This window comes from Vigna unguiculata, chromosome 3, assembly GCF_004118075.2.
Source record: "Vigna unguiculata cultivar IT97K-499-35 chromosome 3, ASM411807v1, whole genome shotgun sequence".
Classification (NCBI taxonomy): Eukaryota; Viridiplantae; Streptophyta; class Magnoliopsida; order Fabales; family Fabaceae; genus Vigna; species Vigna unguiculata.
In genome coordinates this window covers 16,146,094-16,166,666 of record NC_040281.1, presented here as the reverse complement: position 1 = coordinate 16,166,666, position 20,573 = coordinate 16,146,094, and the positions used below count along the sequence as shown (strand labels likewise).

Genomic DNA, 20,573 nt, shown 5'->3' with positions numbered 1-20,573 from the left:
TTAATTAAACACCTAAAATATAATTAAAACACAATTAGCAACATAAATTATAACTAGTGATAAATTGTTCAAAATTTCCTTGAATAATTACAAAAAGTTTTGCTTGAGTATTACGTTCGAGTGTATTTTTTTTATAGACATGCTTGATGATATGTAATTATATTCTCCCTTTTAAGTTTCGTCAACTTCTCTCCAAACTAGTTTATAAAATGTGCCTCCAAAAGTAAAAATAAATAATAATAAAATTGAAATTTATGCTAAACAATTTATGTAAAACTTAATCAAAATAAATATAATTAAAGTCCAATAATAATATGCCAATAATTATGTATATATTAGTCGGCACACAATACCCTATCTAAGAAACACTACATGCATTTCAATATTTTATGACAATTATAATAAAGTTTCAACCCACATGAAAGCGTTTGTAGTCCAACGGTTAGGATAATTGCCTTCCAAGCAATAGACCCGGGTTCGACTCCCGGCAAACGCAATTTCCATTTTATGCACTAAATTACATTTTCAGTTTTATTTATACCAATTCAAATTACCAATTGCTATTTAGCTTCAGTTTAATATCTTTTGAAGTATTGTATTCGTAATAATTATTCAATTTTTATTTTATTTTTTGAGTTAATGTAGTCTAATATTTATTATTTAAGAGTTAATATGTTATTTTTTATTAGATCATCGTTAACATAGTCAAAAGATGATGACTTGGTAAAACAATATGAATTTTTTCTCTAGAACAAATAAGATTATGGAATTGAAACATTTAAGATTTACATTTTTTTTATCTAAAATTAATTTTGTATTTATGGGTTATTTTATGATAGCTGTAGTGGTCATATGATGACGATGTGATCAAAGACTTTTTCACCTTCGCAAAGATCTATAACAATGAACATCATTATCATCCTCATAGGTGTTCTTCAAGGTGAAGATATTGGGATGTTACAACAAGTGACACATGATTACGATCTCTTTAATATCCTAGAAAAATTTATTTTAGTAAAATAAAGAAAATGACTCGTTAAGCTTAAATTATAATTTTTAGAATGAATAAAATGACCAAATAAATTATATAACTCATTTGGATATAGTAATCGGATATGACATATGCAAGGTATTATGTTCAACTCTCCAGCAATATTTTTGTGTCCTAAAATTAAATTTGGAAGATTTCTTTGGAATGAAGAAGGACAGTAAACATGAAGTACGGTTTGAAGTAGTGATTAGGGTTTTTTGAGATGGTGTCGTGGGGTCAATAGGAAAAAAATGGAAAAGAGAAAAAAATATTGTTTTTTTAGAATAAGGGGAGCTTACACGCAAAAAAAAAGAAAAAAAAAATAAATCTACAATGCAATATATGTCGTCACAGCTATGGAACTGTTCATAGTTGAAAATGCGAGCTAAAAAGTTTGGTCTGTCCGTATAAGTTCTAGTTCACATGCCAGTCCGCTTTTTTTAAAAGAAAAATCTTATGATAAAACTTTTCATGTTCAACAAATTGGAAAACTTTAACCAGTTTACAAAATTAAGCAAAGACTTTAGGAAGTTGAATGATAAATTGATAGTTCAACTAATTGAGAAATTTTAACAAGTTCACAAAATTAAGTAAAGACTTTGGAAAGTTGAATGATAAATTGATAATTTAACATTTTCATCATATTCATATTCGTACTTTAACATACACGATGTATTTTTCAAATTTTAGCACATTCAAAAATATATAATACTTGTCTTTTCCACTCATACAAGAATTTGGACATTCATGTAGAAGTACAAAAGGAAAGTAACCAATATACACAAGTCCAATTTTTTTATGTGAGTCGCCAGCCAATTGGTGCAAACTGCGGGTTATGCGGGTCGGGCTTTTACGGGCCTACTGGCTTAATATCTCAACACGCCTGCAAGCCAATCCGCCAGGTCAAGCTTACATTGTCACCCTTATTCCATTATGTTAAGTCAAAAAAATATACTTAGGAAAACAATGTTTATCAAAATTTTAAATTATTCCAAACACCACCATTAAAGTTGCAAAAGTCATAGTTATGTCATTATTTCCACTTTTAATAAAAGTTGTTGGTGGTGTTTTTCACTAACTTTTATAAAACGTAACCAACTTCCTTTGCCTTCAAAAACCATTCCATTGTGTTAAGTGGAAAAAAAATACTTTAGAAAACAATGTTTTTTCAAATTTTTAAATTGTTCCAAACACATCTATTAAGGCTGCAAAAGTCATAGTCATATCATTATTTTCACTCTTAATAAAGGTTGTTAGTGGTGTTTTTCACTAACTTTTATAAAAGTTAACTAACTTCCTTTGAATTTCAAAAGTCATTCCATTGTGTTAAGTGAAAAAAAAAACTTTAGAAAACAATGTTTATCAATTTTTAAATTGTTCCAAACACCATGATTAAGGCTGTAAAGTCATAGTCATATAATTATTTTTACTCTTAACAAAGATTGTTGGTGGTGTTTTTCACTAACTTTTATAATACCTAACTAACTTCCTTTGTCCTCAAAAGTCATTACATTGTGTTAAGTGGAAAAAATACTTTAGAAAACAATGTTTTGTCAAATTTTTAAACTATTTCAAACACCATGATTAAGGCTGCAAAAGTTGTAGTCATATCATCCCATGGTCCCAAAAAATGACTGCTATGTTTCGTCACATATGATTGATTGTTACTCCATTTATAGAAGTACAAAATGCAAACCTTCCATCTTCAAAATAAACAACAACATTAAACAAATTAAAAGCATTCATTTCCTCACCAAACACAATTTCAACTTGTTAAGCTAACAAACTCCATTGTGCCTAAACATACCACCACCATCCTTATTTACTACTTTTGAACAAGGTAATATAATATAATAATCAGTTATGCACTATTATCCATGACCACCCTTCTAACTCTTCTTTGGAAATTGTTCCACACAGTTAAATTTTGATTAGACTTTACAATCACCTTTATCTCATTTTACTTCTTGACTTTATTGGGTAAACATGCCAAACATTGTCAGCTTTAATTAGATTTCAATCTTATGTGTATTGGGAGATAGGCTAACTCACTCTTTGAAACAACAATTTAACATGCATTGTGCTATAGAGACAAGACTTCTCAACTTTATTTGATAAGTATGCCAAACAGATGTTAGCTTCTAGTATATTTCAATTTGACGTGTATTGGGAGATATGCTGACTAAGACTTTGACTTAATAATTTCACACGTACTTTGCCACAAAGACAAAACTTCTCAGCTTTATTTGGTAAGCATGCCAAACAATGTCAACTTTCATCAGACTTCAATGTGACGTGCATTGGAAGATGGGTGACTTAGTCTTGGAATCAATAATTTCACATGCACTGGCATAAAGACAAGACTTCTCAACTTTATTGGGTAAATGTGTCAAACAAATGTCAACTTTCATCAAACTTCAATTTGACGTATGTCAAGAGATCGACTGACTTAGTCTTTGAATCAATAATTTTACATGCAATCTACAATTGAGATAAGACTTCTCAACTTTATTGGATAAGTGTGTCAACAAATGTTGACTTTTAGTACACTTCGATTTGACGTGTACTGGGGATGGATTCACCAACTCTTTGAATTAATAATTTCAAATGTTCTCTGCTATAAAAACAAGACTTCTCAACTTTATGAAGTAAGCGTGTAAAACATGTTCAAAATATAATTAAAACACAATTAGTGATAACTTTAGTGTAACCAATGGACCTTGAAAGCATGTTTATTATAGTGCTTATGTTGTTCAAAATTCCCTTGGACAATAACAAAAAGTTTTGCTTGAGTATTGTTCTTGAGGTGTGTGATTATGTTCTCCGTTTTAAGCATTGTGAACTCCTCTCCAAACTAGTATCCAAAATGTCCCTTCAAAACTAAAAAACACAAATCAAGTAAAAAGAAATAATAATAAATTTGAAATTTAAACTAAAAACAATTTATGTAAAATGTAATCAAAATAAACAAAATTAAAAGCTCAATAATAATATCAAACAACTACATAAAAGACATTCTTAAAACGTTATGTATAGATAATAATTATAACACTGCTAAGTATATATTAGTTGGCAAACAATACCTTATTTAATAGAGCTATCAAAATGGATAACCCGGCCCGACCCGGCTCGACCCACTATAGGTTGATGATTTAGTGACCTAACCCAACCCGGTTCACCTTTTAGCGAGCCAAAAAAATTTGAACCCGGCCCGACCCATCACGGGTTGACGGGTTAAACGGGTTGGCTCACGGGTTCACTTAATTAAAAAAAAATACAATTTTTTCTATTTTTTTCAGTCAAAACTAAATTATAATTCTAATTAAAAATCTAAATAAACTTTAATAGAATCCAAATACAAACCAAAATAAAAAAAATACAAATCATTTATGTATTGGATAAAAAAATAACTTAACATGACCCAAATGTAAAGCTCAACATAATAAAAAAAACAAAAAACACTTAGGTGACCATTTTATCTGTGGGTTGGTGAGCCAATCCGGCTCACTACGGGTTCAACCCGAATGAGCCAGGTTCTAGATGAGTCAGGTCAAAAATCAACTCCTATTAAAATTTGTAAAAAAAATTTAATCTAACCCGACCCAAACCCATGGTGAGCCGGATTGACTCGCGGATAGCTCTACTATTTAAGTTATATAAATTCAATTTCATTCTAAGAAATACAACGTGATTTCAATATTTTATGGCAAAAGTTCCATTCATAGAAAAACAAAAAGATTAAAGCCAGAGTCTGCAAAAATGTTCAAAGAAGGTTTACATATCTGAAATTAAAAAATAAAATAAAAACCATATACGTTAATCTTTATAAAATAAAGGAAAAAGTTACTTTTATATCACCATTTCTAAATAACTACAATTTGACACCAATTTCTTTTAATAAAATATTATTATTTAAATAAAATATTAATTTATATTATTGTCAAATAATAGTATTATAGTCAAACTACCACCATCTTAAAATAAATGTACTAACCAAATGAAGAAAACAGAATATAAAAAAGAATTCAGTAGAATTTAATACAATGTACCAAAACAAATGCTATTGATAGAATTGAAGCTCTCTTATCTACAATTTGCCGATGTGTTACGCTGTGTGGGCATTTCAATCCATAAAGTCCCAAAAACATCGACAGTGAGACCAACACAACAACCTCTTCCAGTTGCAGACTAGGCTTCTTTATGATTACGATGGGAACTACATGTTTCCCAACTACTAATGTTCTTTTCGAACCTCAAAAGCTATCTGGGAATTTCTCTATCCTCTGTGATAACGTTCGGGGTCTCAGTTTCCTCACTCCCAAACCCCATCTTCGATCTTCTTATTCAAACTTAGGAAATAGAGTAAAGTTTACATCTTTTTCGATGTACAAGACAACCCATTTGAAGGTCTCACAAGATGCACTCTCTCCCACGGAAGAATCACTCTCTTCCTCTCCTCGGGTAATTGGAGAACATGACTTACTCGTTGTGGGTCCTGGGGTTCTCGGTCGTTTGGTTGCTCAGAAATGGCATCAGGTATTCTTTCATTTTCTTGGGCCAATTCACTATCTTACATTATACGTTATGGTTTCTTGACATTGTATTCAGGATTTTCTTGTAGCAGAATTATACATTGTGATGTATGATAAAATTGATGATTTTTTTAATAATTACTTTACTAGTCATAGTTAAGGTGATTTGTATTTGGTTGACAATGTAAAAGTTTTTACGTTGCTACTCTTATTATTAGTCGATATTCAGTAGCTTGTTATTATATGTTTGTGTCTATTTATGTGTTTGCAAGCAGGAAATTCCAGATTGTCAAGTTTATGGTCAGACAGTTACTACTCATCATCACAATGAGTTGATACAAATGGGTATTTATCCGTCTTTGAAATGGACGGAAGCTACTCACAAATTTCCAAATGTCATTTATTGTGCACCACCTTCCCGCACACCAGACTATGCTGGTAATGTTAGGTGAGAAATCTTCAGGGTATGGCAATATGCTAATGAGTTTGTACAAGACTTGATTATACCTGAAGTGTTGGTCAGTTAGTTTGGTTATTTCCAGGCCTTTAGTTGGTCAACTTGTGCTAATGCTCACCTTTGTTCTGGATAATGGATTTAGTTCTTGAGGAGTGTTTTTTATGCCTTGAAATTAGTCTTTTAAACTCCTACAAGTTGTTTTTGTGCTGATATATGATGTATGGTTTTGATGCTTTCTTATTGGTTGAATATCAGGGATGAGGTTTAAGCACACCAATCTGTATTTCAATGCAAATCTGGTTGATATTCCATTGTACTTCATTTATATCATGGTGACATCTTTTCCTCAACATACATTTCGTGTAATAAAAGCTTTTTCACTGAGAATGCTCTCAAATTCTGCTTTGAAACTTGATAATCATGGCATTGCACTCCTGGAAAATCTATATTTTTGATGTACTTTTTTTTTGTTTGTGTGATCTACCTCTTTTTGTTAATTTATCTTTCAGCTCAAATTCTTATAAGAAGATTCAAACTTTTAGTTAGAAATAGTGTTGAGATAGTGAAAGTTATGTGCAAGATATTTTTTAAATACTAATAGGAAGGGGAAAAAATTATTATCTTAATGATGATAGAGTGAGGAGAGATTGGTTGCCATGTAAATTGTTGTGGGCTGTGAATGCTTTTATTGGGGACTTGTTCTTGTATGAAAAGGGATATGAGATTGAGACCAAGTAAATAATGTCATATGGAGGTGGCAGTTGCAAGGTTGATAAGCATGTTGAGTCAGATCATGTCAAAAATTTGTGCATGATTTGTTTGTGGTAGTTATAAGAATTTGCAAAGGTATGAGAATGGAGATTTGAGGTACCCTCTAACACTGACTAATAAGCTCTTCAAATATAGAATATGAAATTATTATTTAGAGGACTAATAGTACTTCTCTGTAATTGTTTTAGTGGTTTGCTTTGATATCCATCAACAAATAAGTTTTAATGTTTAAAGTTTGTACCCAAGGAGCAAGATTTACAAAGGGTGGGTGGTTTGGACTTTGGGGTGAAAGGGAAGGAAGGGTTAAATTTTCATTTCTCATAAATATTCTCTAATCTGATAAAAATAAATAAATGAAAGAAATAAAATGATAGACTAGCTTAATGTCCTAATATATTTGGTATATAAAACTTATATTGCTGTCTTAATTAAAAAATAAAAACGTTTCCCTCCTTTCCCCTCCCCTTTGATGGCACAAGTATTAATTGCATTCAGTCTCAGAATTCTCATTCTTGATAAAGAACTTGAATGATTTGTTGCATGTTTACATGCATCCTGTTCATAGGATGGGCAAGGTTATCCAATCTCATTTCTAGCATCTGAGTATTCTGTTTGATTGCTTACATCATTGCCTGTAGTAACATTGAGTTGATTGGTCAGATCAACTTGGATTTTCTAGTTAGAGAAAATGATAGCGCAGTAGTTGTCTTCTTATGAAATTGTTTACTGATGTGGATGGTCAACTAATCAGGTTAGCTGCATTAAGCTGGAATGGGGAAGGTTCTTTCTTGTTTACGTCAAGCAGTGCTCCATATGATTGTAATGATAATGGATCATGTGATGAGGTGGGCTATACATCCAAACTGTCATATTCTTTTGTTGCTTCTCTGTTTTGATATGATTTGATTTGAAGGAGATAATTACAGTGTACATGGTGATACAAGCTTCTTTTTTCCAAATAATGTAATGCACAAATTGTTTTAGCTACACTTGTGCAATTACAGTGCTTCTCTTCTTGTGTATCTTGTTCACATTTGCCAGCTGATACTGTCAGATTTTCGCTTTCTACGGTCTTGAATGTTTGTTGATTTATCCTGATGGAGTATACTTCATTTTAGGATTCACCAGTTCTGCCAATTGGGAGGAACGCCAGGGTTGATGTCCTTCTAAAAGCTGAAAATGTGGTACTGGAGTTTGGTGGCTGTGTTCTGAGATTGGCAGGACTATATATATCCTTGGTTATGTTCAAATTATCTGGATTGTAGGAATGTGTTTTTGATCTAAGTAATCTTTGCCACTATGCTTTGTTTATTTCAACCTTAACCAATTTTACAAAGAAGATAGAGGTGCACACAATTATTACTTGGAAAAGGGTACTGTTGATAGTCGTCCTGATCACATCCTGAATCTTATACATTATGAGGTCAGAATACCATTTCCTCTCTGGTTATTTCTGTATTCACTTTCCTTTTTGGTTCTGTAACTTGTATCTAATATCATTGAACCATTGAAGTTAATGAGTTTCAAGTAGAAAACTCACTCAGCCCTAGTTTACTGATTTCTTCAAGAATATCACAATAGGAAACAGAATATATCCATTTGGTGGTTTAAACTTTAAATATATTTAAAGCAGAAAACTGAAAATGAAATCGGCAGATTGCATACCTGGGAAACTGAGCAAGCACAAAAATAAACTATGATGCAGAGAGACAAACTGAAATTAAGACAAAAGCTTAGTGCATATTTCGATTAGTTTCGTTCTTTATTTTTGTGTTTATTAAGTATCTGAATATAGCATAGAGAGCTTTTTGCTCCCCCAACCTCTAATCTAATAAGCAGCCATTATAATATAAGCTTGTTGAAAGCATGCGTCAATCAATATATGCTGCTACTACAATGCTTCTAGTTTGGTTCATGGACTCTCATTTTTGTTCTAAGTTTTATAAGTAATAGCTCTTTGGTTCGAAGCAAATATAAAATGCAAGGCTCAAGTAAAAACTAATATTAAATATGAAGATATGTTTATAGTTATAAAATTATCTAAGAAACCTTGAGGTCGTGCTCTATGTTTTCTTCTACATTTTGCGTTGTTTTAATGTATTTAGTTGTGTTTTATGATAAAGTTAAAACCGGTGCTCATTTTTTTATGTTTCCACAACAGGATGCAGCTTCCCTTGCAGTTGCAATCTTGAAGAAAAAATTCCGTGGACAGATTTTCCTGGGTTGTGATAATCATCCTTTGTCTAGGTTAGGTGCTTTATCTTTAACTTGTCAAATTACACTCTGAATATTTAAAAAACAATCTCAAACTAATCATGGGTTTGCAGGCAGCAAATGATGGACCTGGTTAATAAAAGTGGAAAATTCAATAAAAAGTTTGATAAATTTACTGGTGAGTTCTTTGATAGTTGTTGGAAGTCTCATGTCAATTAGAGATAAAGTCAATTTAAAATATATAAGTGAGTACAAATCTCATCTTACAAGTGATTTTGTAGGATTGAGTTAAGCCAAAAGTCTACTTAATAATGGTGAAACATATGTGGAACTGATACCGTCATATTATTTTATTGGATGTTAATTTAGCCTTTGCTGTCATATTTGGCTTTGCAGGAACAGATGATCCTCTAGGAAAAAGATTAAACAACACAAAAACACGCCAAGTGGTTGGGTGGAAGCCCAAGTACCCTAGCTTTGCTGGTTTTCTAGAGAGCAGTCTGTGACAAACTCTTGAGTTTATCTATTGTTGTTCACTCTGATTAATTTGGAAACCACCATATATATACAAGGTGCTTAGTTAGGGAATTCTTGCTATAGATTGATAGTTCATGCACACTAATCGCAGGAACTTTGCAGTGTGTACATTTTCCTATTTCTTCATATTTGACCTTGACAAAAAGGATGATCAGTTATTGAATTGTCTTCTAACTTTGTAGATGGCATATGGATAAGCTAGTAGTAATATTTTATAGGAGATATTCTTAGTTAGGAACATGTGACCTTCTTATCTGGGACATTCAACTTAGCACTTGACATATGTTGTTAGAGGAACCATGCTGGAAATACCTCGAATATTACATTTGAAACCATTTGCATTTGAAATCATGGAACCACCTCTTTTTCCATATGCACAAAGGCAATGAGCAAATGTTGATCATCGAGAGTTTTACAGTAGTCAAAAACTTGTTCCGTCTTGAAAATCCAATGTAACACCTCTGATCCATCAAACATAGGGAAATTCAGTTTGATGTTTCAAACTTGGAATGACAAAGATGGAGAAGAAATGTGTGAACCTATATCCAGAGGATGAATCGATTTCAAAACTGAATCCATAGAAGTTTCCAATGTTTCAAAACAAGTAAAATCGTCTTGCAGACGCTCATGAAGAGTTGCGATCAAGCTTTTCAAATCCCTATCTATAGTAGCCACTTCATTGGCTAATTGCTTGACATCTACCATTGATTCCTTTATCTCCCCCTTGGAGCTCCTTCAATCTTGTATTCTCCGTCATGAATGAGAATGAAAGCACCAATGTAAGCTAGCACCATACCAAAAAAAGAATGGAACAGTAACACACTCAAAAGAATGGAACATTGACCGGTGTTGTTGAATATCGGTCATGACGGCGACATGGCAGAAATCGGTAATGGTTTCTCAACTTGTCGCCACAACAAGGTAGAGGCGAATCGGGTTTTTGATGGTGGCCCATGGCGAGTGGTGGTGGCATCGCGGTTATGGCAAAAAAATTGACTTGAAAAAAAAAGAAGATATTGAGTAAAAGAGAAGAGATATGCAGATCGAGCGGCGACATGCATGTGGTGGGAGAAATGGGAGAAAGAAGATAACACAAACCCTAATTTAATCCATTTCTCTCCTAGTCTATAACAAATTGGGCCTGACCCACTAAAATATTTATTTAAACATTACCAATGTGCAGATTGGTCTCCAATCATTCTTTTACCTAAGTTATCGCAACAACCACACAACAATAAACTTTTATTTGACCTTAAGTTTTCTATATTCTAAAACAACAAAGCACATCTCTTCACGTTAATGCACCTGTTGTCACTACACTTGTTATCACACCGTCGTCAGCCACCATCGTCGACCACCACTGCAGCCATCGTTGCCGTCGCCAGCCATTGCCAAGTGTATTTTTTTTTCTTTTCTACTTCTCTACTTTCACTAGAATTATTTTGCAAAAAATATACCTATTCTAGTAACAATAATGGCCAATGATTAAGATACTTCAAGAACATCTCACAGAAGTGACCCTAGTTCGAAACATTGTTATCCAATTGATGAATCAAATTTAAATACAATTGTTTGCAATTATTGTGGGAGAGTTATGAAAGGAGATGTTACTAAAGCAAAAGAGCATCTAATGGCAAAGAAGGACAATGTTGTTGCTTATACCAAGACTCCAAAAAATGTGAGAGAAGAACTTTGGAAATTATATAAAGAAAGAATAGATAGCTCCTTTGTCAATTGTGGATATAATGCAGCCAAAAATTTAAAGGTCTCAGTTCATCAATATGTTGTTCGATTTTGGTATTAAGTAGTCTTGTCATTCAACCTTGTGAAGTTGAAAATTTTTCAAGATATGATTGATGTCATAGGTGCTTATGGACCCAATTTACCCGCTTCTAGTTATATGAAATCAGAGTTCCACTTCTCAACAAGGGACTTGAGTACATTGAGAAGTTGTTGCAAGATCATAAATTCCAGTGGAGAAAACATGGTTGTTCTATTATGTCAAATGCATGGATTGACCGAAAGCAACAATGCTTGATTAACTTTTTAGTGAGCTCCCCTGTAGGGACAATGTTTATCAAGTCCATTGACGGTTCAAACTTTGTGAAGACAAGAGAAAAACTATTTCAGATGCTTGATTCCCTTGTGGAGGAAATTGAAAAGAAAATGTTGTTCAAGTTATAATAGATAATGGGACCAATTATGTGTTGGTTGGTAATTTGTTAGAAGAGAAAAAACTTCATCTCTATTAGACTCCTTGTGTTTCCCATTGTATAGATTTGATGTTTGAAGATATTGGAAAGCTTCCTTTGATAAAGAAGACAATTCAAAGAGGAGTTAGTCTTGTTGGCTTTATCTATAGCCATTATAGTACCTTGAGTTTGTTGACATAATTTACAAATAAGAGGGAATTAGTAAGACATGTTGTTACAAGGTTTGCTATCTCTTATTATCATTACAAATGTTGCATTAGGAGAAGGTAAATTTGAGAAAGATGTTCACTTCTGATGAATGGAGCAATAACAAGCTATCTATGGAAGCCAAGGGGACGAAGGCTACAAAAATTGTTCTTATGCCTTCATTTTGAAATCAAGTATTATTTACTTTCAAAGCCATGGTTCCTCTTGTTCATGTGCTTGTCTAATGGATGGGGAAAGAAAAGCAACTATGGGTTATATATATGAAACAATGGAGAAAGTCAAGGAAACAATAGTGAAGTCATTCAACAAGGATGAAAGTAAATACAATGATGTATTTATAATCATTGATAATAGATGGACATGTCAACTTCATCGCCCCTTGCATACTGTTGGTCACCTTTTGAACCTAGAGTTTTTTTATTCCAACCTAAAAATGGAATATGATTTGGAAGTTACAAATGGGTTATATGATTGCATCAGGAGGTTGGTGCCAGGTAAAGATGTGTAACAAAAAATTTTAACTGAGTTACCTCTTTATAAGAGTGCAAATGGACTTTTTGATTATGATTTTTTCAAAGAATCAAGGAAAACCACAGCCCCAAGTGAGACACTTAAACACCTTTTAAATTGCGCTAAGATATAATGGTTACGTTATAAGTTACTTTCTTTGCTTGTGTAGCTCAATGGTGGAAGAATTATGGCCATGCAGCTCCCAACTTAAAAAAGCTAGCAATCAAGATTTTAAGTTTGACATGTAGTTCATCAGGATGTGAGCGAAATTGAAGTATTTTTGAGCAAGTAATAAGGCATGACTTAATTTATTATTATCTTATTTGTAAAGTGTAGAAAGAAATTAATTCACATATTACTTATTCATAATGAATATTCATTCAAAGAAAAGGAATAGGCTTGACCAAAAGGTTGCATGATTTGGTTTACATAAAGTATAATCAACAACTTGTTCAAAGATACGATATTAGGGATGAAATAATAGAATGACATTGATGAATGTAATGAGTGGTTAATGAGAGAAGTTGATGATGATAACAATAATGAAGAGGGGAGTAATGATTTGGTTTTTGATGATGATCCCACTTTTAATTAGGCAACTGTTTATGAAGCTTCAGGTATTGGAGAACCAGTAGTTTATATAATGAGACAAACAATTAATAAAAGAAAGCAACCATCAAGTGGTGGTATTGTTATTGAATCTTCACATGCTTCTAAGAAAGGTTCAGGTTCAACTCCAACTCCAACACAAACCAAGAAGAGTAAAGAAAAGATTCAAAGTCAAGTTAAAACGAATTGCGTGATAGCTCTGATTCTGAGTTTAAAAGATTACTTAACTTTGACAATAGTCTCTTAGAAGGGAAAAAGGAGGAGGGATATGTCCCATTAGATGATGACATTGAATACAATTATATTGGAATTAAAGAAGAATCTGGTGATCAGAGAGGAACTCAATATATTTATTTTATGATTTATTGTTATTTTATGTTTTGAACTTTAAATTTGTGATGTTTTGATATGTTGTTATTTTTCATTACTTTTTCATTAAAATTATATGTGGTGGTATTATATTTTTTTTGCCGCAATATTTCCATCATACTTCGTTATGACTTCCATTATAACTTTATAAATGTTTTTTGGGTTGTCGATATTTTTTGTTATCCAATATTAATACACAACTCTATAAATGAAAAAGCACAAATATAGATGCAGGGAAAATTGTTTCATTCAACCATGCATGTAAGCACAATACACAAACAAACACAGTAGAGAATTAGAAGAAAGTGAATCAAGAGAAAGGAATTATCTTAGCAATTTTCCTTCCCCTCTCCTCTAACAATTTTCCCCTTTATAACCCCTGCTAATTAGTCACGTAATGATTCAGCCAAACAATTTTTCTCTTTGATAGTATGTTATATTCCTTGCCTCTAACGGTCTCCAGCTCATTTTTCTTCTACACTCTCATTACATACCTTTGAAGAGAGAACTCACAAAACTTGGAGAGAAATAACTATTTAATTATCTAATGATTTCAATGAATGAGTTATGATGAGTTCAATCACCATCCTCTCCATATCCAAGAGGTGGATCAATAGAGTCTTGGTTTGATGGTGAATGCGCCCAAGTATTCAACTTCAAATGGCTGAAGGAAGAACTCAAACTTGGAGGACATGCTAAAATTTCATAATTTGAAGACTTTTTGGGAATTGTTAGGAAAGGTATATCCTTATTTTTAGTGAAGATTTTCGATATAAAATCATGGTTGTTTCTTCCTCCACTTTATTAATTTTCTTCTAAATCCCATCAAATCTTTCGAAAATTTTATTTGGAATAAAGAGTGAATGAGTGTCTTTCAGGAAAAATGTTTTCAAAATTCATTTACTTTAACAATATTTATAGTGTTGGAAGATTAGTTGTCACCTTTTTAATATGTTAAAACAAAATTTTAATGGATTAAATTAACTTAAAATTGATTCAGTTTAGTGATTTAACATATTCAAACTGCATCACTTTGCATATAGTTTTGTTTTAATGAATTAAAATGTGTTTTAATATATTAAGACAAGAGTTTTATAACCAATCTAACTCGTTCAAATTTGCACTATATTAAACCAATTTTTTTAGAAGTACGCAAACACTTTTAAAATAGCATGAGTTGTTTGATTAACTTGAAAAATATTTCTTGAATTTTTTTTTTCGTGAATCTAATCTAATATACAATTGAGAACCTAACAATCGAAAACTTTCTAATATAATATTATATTCTACACAAATACATTCACATTTTTCATACCACAAAAGGAATAACACTACGTGGCATCTGCTAAGGAATTGGACTCTGAAACGTGTATCTTATTCAAATCAAAACACCTTTCTCCTAAACCTACATTTCATTTTTCTCATACCTTTCACCTCTCTCTCTTCCTCTCTGTCTCCTCTCATCTAATTTTACTCATCAAGCTCTGCCCTTCTCTCTTACTCCATCACTCTTCGTCCACATAAACCCACAATTTCTTCTTCTACTTGATCTTTTCTTGAGATTCATAGAACACAAAAAGGGTAACAAATTTTCTTCTTTGTAGTATTTCTCTGTTTGATCAAGATTTTCTGTGAGATTCATCAATATTGTGAAGAACACTAAAAAGGTAATAACTTTGTTTCTTCTCTTCAATCTTTTCTTCTTCTACCATGTGTAACAACTTTTCTTTGTAGTATTTTTCTTTTGGATGAAGGTTTTACTGTGAGATTCATGAATACGGTCAAGAACACAAAAAATGTATAAGTTTTTCTTCTTCTCTCTAATATTTTCTTTTAGATGAATGAAATGTTGAAGAAGATCGGCCAAAAGCAAGACTCTCGAGCATAAAACTTTCAACAAGATTTCGTCTTTTTTGATCCAGAATTAAAATGGTATGTAAAGTTTCGATTTTTACTCAACTTTTTGTTGTTTTCCTCTTTCTCGATGAACAAATTCATCTTATTTTTATTTTTGCTTTTATTGGGCTAAAAGTTTGCTTTGATTTTAACTTTGTTTTTGTTGAGATGAATGAAATGCTAGAGAAGATTAGCTAGAGGCAAGGCTTTCAAGCACAAAATTTTGAACAAGATTTCGTTTTTTTCGATCCAAAATTAAAATGATTATGTAGAGAAAGTTAATGAATTCATGCTTTATTAAGTGGTGAGGAAATTACTTATTTAAGTTCAGATACACCTTACCAATCAGATGAACAACAAGAAATTCAATCAGAATGATTTACATCTGAATTCTTAAATGATATCAAATGTTCAGACATATCAAATCATCAATTGAAGTTGAAAACGGGTGTGTCAATCATGCTTTTGAGAAATATTGATCAATCAAAAGGTCTTTGCAATGACACAAGATTGCAAGCTAATCATTTAAGGAAAAATGTCATCTCTGCCACTGTTATTACAGGGAAAAACATTGATGACAAAATTTTTATCCCAAGAATGGATCTAGTTCCTTTTGATTCAGGTCAGCCATTTAAATTTCAGATAAGATAGTTTGCAATATCACTCTGCTTTACAATGACAATCAACAAAAGTCAAGGTTAATCTCTTTCTAGAGTTCGACTTTATCTTCCACGTCTAGTATTCACACATGGATAGGGATGTCAAAAAAATCCGTACCCGTGGGTATCCGCGGATAAAACCCACAACGGGTAGGAAATGGATATTAAAAATGGATACCCGCTACCCGCGGGTACGAATATTTTTGATACCCACATGTTAACGGGGCAGGTACGGGTATCATAGTATCCGTACCCGTGGATACCCGTACCCGCTAAACTTTAATTCAGAAAAATACCCTTATATATATATATATATATATATATATATATATATATATATATATATATATATATATATATATATATATATATATATATATATATATATATATATTAGTAAAAAACATTATGAGTCTTCATTCAATAATGGTGGTCCGATTCTTACCCCACAAAGGAGTAAATTACTTCCAGATACTAGGGAGGCATTGATGTGTCTCTAAGACCGGTTATGGACCAACATGGAAAGTAATGAAATTAACACTTTTACTTAGATATTTTAATTAAGTGATTGTTAGAAATTTTTACTGAACTTCTTATGTTTCAAGGCTCTTCTAGATTAAAATTGGACAACATGAAACTTTATACAATGTTGGAAGAGGTGGACATTGATGAAGTTAGTAATTTCTTTAATATTTTATTCAAAAATAAACTACAATATAAATTGATAATGATTTTTTATTTGTTTGTTTTTCAAGAATTAATCGGAGAAATAAGACTTGTTGATCCAAACACTAATTATGGTTAAATATTTATTTTTTAAAATATTTTTGTAAATACCTACGGATACCCGTGGATATGAAAAAAATAGATGGGTATCCGCATAACGGATATCCGACGGATATGGATACGGGTACAAGGCAAATATTTATCCAGCAGATAGGGTACGAGGGAGCTACTACCCGTACCCTACCCGCCCCGTTGACATCCCTACACATGGACAACTATATATTTCTATCTTTAGAGTAAAAATAAAGAAATGACTCAAAATACTTATTCTAGATGAAGATGAAAATGTCACAAACACAACTAAAAATGTTGTGCATTTTGAAACTCTTTAACAAAGAGAAAACTATAGGTATGTCATTATTTATTTCACACTCTTCTCCTAATTTATTCAATTGTTTAATGGTAATGGTGTTCCTTAACTACAGTGATAATAAATGCAAGTTGTATTAATGATGCTCATTTTCTTATTGAAAATACTCAATGCCAATGATGAACTGCAAATCCTTTAAAAATGCTAGTATGCAACATTTATCCTGTCTTTTAAGCATTTCTTTGTTTTACAATATATATGAATTTATTACATACAATAATACTTATTAAAATATATCTGAAATTTTTTTTAACAATAACTATAAATTATATTAAGTTAAATAATTGGAAAAAAAAGGTATATGAAAGACTAGTAAATAGATTAAAAGGCGTTATATTAAGAAGAAAACATTTAAGATCATTCATTAGTCTTCTTTTATAGTTGTGAACTTAAATTTTTTAGGTGGCCTTGTTTTTATACTTTGTTTTTTGTCTTTGATTATTGATCAAGATGCTTTTGTGATTAGGTTTTATGTGGAGATGGTGCAAAATTTAAGATCTTAATTGTTGAGTGTTATCTTGTTCTTTTTTTTTTCCTAGTGTTGTAAGAACTTGAAAGTGTAGCGAATTAGATTTGTGATATGACAGATCTTGACCAATATTTTTTTAGAGTCAAAATAATACACTTAAAATTTATATATTTAATTAGTATCACTCATACAATAAAAATGAATACATAATTTAATATAAGAATAGTAGGATAGCTATAAAAGAGCACACATATCTAAAGTCAAGAATACTAGCGAAGAAGAAAACATTTTAAACCAATTAGATTAAAATCTTCTTGGATGTTTCTCCTTGAAAATGATAGTTTTTACGTTTTGTTTGATATGACCCTTATTTTAAATAAGTTTTTCTAATTACATCAATTTGACTCATTCGATATTTTCATATTTGAATATGCTTTCTTAGATCATATTCCAAAGAATTAATATGAAACTCTTCACCTGTGATCCTTTAAACCTTCAAGAGTTAACTCCTTTAATTGAACAATTTCGATCATTTGTATCATATCAGGATATGAAAAGAAGTTGAATTTGTCACCTTTACGATTAACTTCCTTTTTATCACTTTTAAAAAATGAATCTATTTTTTTTATTCTTCACTAGTATACCTATTTTTAAAATAAAATTTTAAGACTAAGAATTAATTTATCATAATTTAATCTAGAATTTAGAAACATAAATATTAAAAGAAAAATATATGATAATCAAGTCACAATTAAAAATTGGTTATAAAAACACACATAATATAATATTTTTTCTTCTATATTCATAAAAAATGAATATACAAATAAAAAAAATAATGTTAATAATTAAACTAATATTTTCACTATAAGTTTTGAGCGAGGCTGCGGGCAGTTTTGGGTGCAATTGTTGAATGATCCACCGTGTGTGACTTGCTTGTATGATCTACATGCTTTACTAGGAGGGTACAGGATGATGCCATGATTTATATGTGAGTTCGAGATGGGAATGGTATGTTGCTTTATTGGGTATGAATTGAAAAGCATGAGTTGTATGGCTTGTTGATTATACATGATATTAATGTGATGAGCAAATTCTTGATTTGGTGGGTGGAACATGTACAAAGTATGGGTAGGGTATAATTCCATGACTCTTGTAGTAAGAGGTCTTGTGGCGCCTCATCTGTTAGACGTAATTCCATGGACCCTCTTAAGGGGAGTTTCATGGTGGTGCCTCGACGAAAGGACGTAATTCCACAGGGGGTCATGGTGGTGCCTCAAGGCCAGGACGTAATTCCACGTAGGTCACGTGGTGATGCCTCTTATAAGGGTGTAATTCTGCGAAGGCCTCGCGGTGACGCCTCACTGCTAGGACATAATTCCACTGCCACGTGGTGGTGCCTTGATATGCGCATCCGGATAGTCAAGTCTTGGGGTCTTAAGTGATTTGGGTAATCTATGTGTTTAGGTTTGTTATTTATGTTGACTCTGAGATTTGCATGTTGACTTTTGTGATATAATGTTTCCTTGCACTAGCTTACCCTGTTTGCTTGTTTGGATTGTCTTGTATGTGGCTCTTTTCTTACTGTGATGATCATCAATCCTATTGATGTGAGCAGATAGGGGAACTGTTGGTAGAAGTAATGATGATAGGGATGGTACCGCTTGATGGACTGGACGGGCATTAGGCCCATTATGGGGCCCACCGCTGAAGAATGTTTTGTTTTGCTATGTTTTCTTATCTGTACAAGACTCGTACTATTAGTTCACTTGTGTTTTTTTGTTTTAGGCCGTGTGGGGCCTCTTTTATGTTTTGTGGATATGTTGGAGTATGGAGTACTTCATATTCCAAAGCTTCGTACCCTCTGAATATTATGTATGTGACGTTTTAATTAAATGGGCTTTATCTATTTATTTGGGACGTTACATAAGTTCCTCTTTGAGCTCAATATTTTATTCTGACAAACTCAATCAGTTTAAAGAGATAGACATTGGTTAATGAGTAGATAATTTTGCCATTACCTTATTAGGTTAATTTTCCCAACTTAGTTTGCGACAAGATTGGTGATTGATTCATTTTATCATAGAATATGACTTGTTATAGTTTGATTTTCAATTAAAAACTCATTTGAACTAAACATAATAATCAAACTTGGTTTAATTTGGTTCAATGTACAAAACTCAAACTAAAACAAATTATTTTTTTAAGTTCCGTAGTGATTTTTGTTACTACAAAACTGTAAGCCATTTTAAAAAAATGTCAAACCTTTTATAACGAAAAAATTACAAAATAAAAAGTTTTGATTTGAATTGCTTCTTTTTATAATTATACTCATATTTACAAATTAAAGTTTCTTTTTTATTTATATATAAATTAAATAATTTCATAGTTAAAAACTGCAAATTCCAAATATACTATGATGTTAGAATAAGTATACATGTACTCTAATTACAATACATTGAAATTGTAAAACAACTTTCTAAAGCCACATCTCATTTCTTTATTTTCAAATTGAAATTTAAATCAAACAGCTCGGTTTAAGAAAAGAAAAAAAAGGTCTAAAAGATATTTGATTTTCATTTTTCTAATCAGCTTTTTAAATTGATTAAAAACTCATTCGAAAACTAAAATTATATAAATAGTGGTTATTGTGATACATCGTAATTTGATAGGTTAGCTTCATGTTATTTGTCATTATTGTTAGTGTTTAAATGAACAAATAATTGGATTAAATTTTATTTTATAACACTATACATTAATTTAGTATTTTAATAATACTTTATTCCTATAAATACACATTACTTTAAACTATAATATTTACATAATTGATGGTATACTTATAGAATATACATCAGAATTTCATAAATCCACGTATTAGACAAATGTGAAATATAGTTAAAAGAGGTTTAGTTATATGTAATATTTTGAAGTCTCAATTTGCATGAAA

General features: G+C 31.5%; 1 protein-coding gene, 1 long non-coding RNA gene and 1 other non-coding gene across 3 annotated transcripts; 2 read left to right on the top strand and 1 right to left on the bottom strand.

Annotated features, from left to right (window-relative positions):
- Nucleotides 1–424: 424 nt before the first annotated feature.
- TRNAG-UCC lies at nt 425–496 on the top strand. Its single transcript has one exon. It is a non-coding gene; the product is annotated as a tRNA-Gly (tRNA).
- Nucleotides 497–5,081: 4,585 nt separating this feature from the next.
- Nucleotides 5,082–9,704, top strand: LOC114175369. The gene is made up of 8 exons (XM_028060144.1): nt 5,082–5,566; nt 5,838–6,010; nt 7,542–7,635; nt 7,909–8,019; nt 8,124–8,213; nt 8,952–9,037; nt 9,118–9,182; nt 9,401–9,704. The coding sequence occupies exons 1-8, from the start codon at nt 5,231–5,233 to the stop codon at nt 9,508–9,510; spliced, it is 1,065 nt and encodes a 354-aa protein (XP_027915945.1). The 5' UTR covers nt 5,082–5,230; the 3' UTR covers nt 9,511–9,704.
- On the bottom strand, nt 9,540–10,648 carry LOC114175370. The gene is made up of 2 exons (XR_003602823.1): nt 10,081–10,648; nt 9,540–10,002 (listed from the first exon to the last, which is right to left on the bottom strand). It is a non-coding gene; the product is annotated as an uncharacterized LOC114175370 (long non-coding RNA).
- Nucleotides 10,649–20,573: the final 9,925 nt, after the last annotated feature.